Source organism: Gavialis gangeticus, unplaced genomic scaffold (genome assembly GCF_001723915.1).
Source record: "Gavialis gangeticus isolate Ggan-Ray unplaced genomic scaffold, GavGan_comp1, whole genome shotgun sequence".
In the NCBI taxonomy this organism is placed as follows: domain Eukaryota; kingdom Metazoa; phylum Chordata; order Crocodylia; family Gavialidae; genus Gavialis; species Gavialis gangeticus.
Genome location: NW_017729034.1, coordinates 49,274,082 through 49,275,956, shown reverse-complemented (window position 1 = coordinate 49,275,956; position 1,875 = coordinate 49,274,082). Strand labels below are relative to the sequence as shown.

Genomic DNA, 1,875 nt, shown 5'->3' with positions numbered 1-1,875 from the left:
CTCGATGATCCTCCAGGGTCCCTTCCAGCCCAAATGTCTATGAAGTCTATGAAATCTGTGAAGAATAGTGCTTGTATCTGGCAGTACTATTCTGTGGCAGAGTAAATTAGTTTACTCCGGCCTAATAGTGCTTCACATGTAGATGTGTAGACTAGTCTACTCCTCAGTAAGCAACTTATGTAGATATACCCAGTAAGTCATTCAAAGATGCACTGTTTTCCTTACTTTTTTGTTGGCCTCCTCATCCACGCACCATTTCTTAACTGTGTCACTATACAGAGAGGCTAGATTTGCAGTTTGTCTCACTTGATATAAATTTGAGGTGCAGCACAATGCAGTGGTGTTTTCGCACCTGTCTGGAAGATTTTACTCCCTTAAGTGGTGCATAATTAACAAGACAGTCATTTCCCTTTCACTTCCTGTGTGCTTTTCCTAGGAGAAAGAAATTTATCGGTGGCCCATCAAGGAGTCTTTGAAAACTATGCTAGCTTGGGGATGGCGAATTGAAAGAACAAGAGAAGGAGACACTATGGCTCTTTATAACCGGACACGTCGCATATCTCAGACAAGTCAAGTGAGTGCTGTGTCAGACTTCAAGTTGCTTACTGAAATACTAAATGTATAGACAAATGCAACAAAGGATACTGATCCTGATACAAGTAATATTCTGTAGTGATACAAGTTACCTAAATTGTCCTAATATTAACCCTCAGTGAAGAGGGCTAAAATTGAAGTGGTTTTGTTTCTCATGGATGCTTAATAATCATGCAGCTGGAACAGTTAAATCATAACAGGTGCTTCAAAATCCCAAGCAGCACCTCTCTGTCCCCCTTTAAAGCTAAAATGTAGTTTTCCATACTTAAAAGTACTTGTTATTGTACTTTTAATAGGACTGTGTATTTAAAATGCATGAGTTAAAATCTGCCTTGGAAGTTCTTGTGCACCCTCTGTTTTCCTCTATGTAGCATTCACTTAAAATTGGAAGATATAGACAAAGGCCCTAAATTGAGGCGGTGGGTTTTTAAAAACACTGCTCCAGTTTAGGGCCCTTTAAACCACCATGTGGTGCACACACCTGAACTTACCTGTCTCTCTGGTGTCAGGGAGGGGAGGGTAAGCTGCTGGTGGACAGAGTGGTCCCTGGACTGGAGGAGGGTGGGGGGACAGGGCTGGTGCTTTCCTCCATGGTGGCAGCGCCTCTCCCCCAGTGGCACCCACCCACAGGCACCCAGCTCGAGTGGTCCTGGGGAGCACTGCAGCCACGGAGGGAAGCACTGGGCTCCCATGCAGCTCAGGCAGGCTCCAGAGGAAAAAAAAAGTCTTGGGTGGAGCCTGCTTTCCTGGGCTGCTGCCAGGCTGCCTGCCTGGGCTTCCTGCAGAGCCCCTGAGCTGCACGGAGTCCAGTGCTTCGCTCCACAGCAGTAGAGCAGCAAACTAAAACTCTTTGAAGGAGTTTTAGTTTGCTGTGCCCCCAGTCATTATGCTGCTGAATTTGTTACAGTGGCTGGAATTACTGGACCATACGCCAGTGACACGTGCAAACACCAACACCATTAAAAAGGTGGAAAAGCTTTTAACCCGCTTTAATGTGTCATGCACACATGCCCCTCATTTTGTCTGCACGTGGCCAAAGTTAAGACATAGTTATCTATGTTAGTCTGAAGTCATTCAAAAGGTTGGGCTGATATGCACCTTTATAGACTAACTAAATAAGATATAATATAAAGAATTTTGGTTCACACGCTTTTGTGAAACCAAATTAACTTAAGCAGATGATGTGAAAAGACAACACAGAGCACAGTATGAAATGGAGTAAGCTGATTAGAATATAATAGGTGGGAAAGCAGGAGAGAGGGATAGTGGGGAGGGGCAACA

At 44.4% G+C, this 1,875-nt stretch overlaps 1 protein-coding gene across 1 annotated transcript in view; it reads left to right on the top strand.

Annotated features, from left to right (window-relative positions):
- Positions 1–1,875, top strand: part of RYR2 (ryanodine receptor 2) — a 784,157-nt gene that overhangs the window by 484,727 nt on the left and 297,555 nt on the right. The window contains exon 56 of the mRNA XM_019526720.1: positions 437–574. Within this exon, the coding sequence (XP_019382265.1) occupies positions 437–574 (138 nt within the window). The remainder of the gene's footprint in view (positions 1–436; positions 575–1,875) is intronic.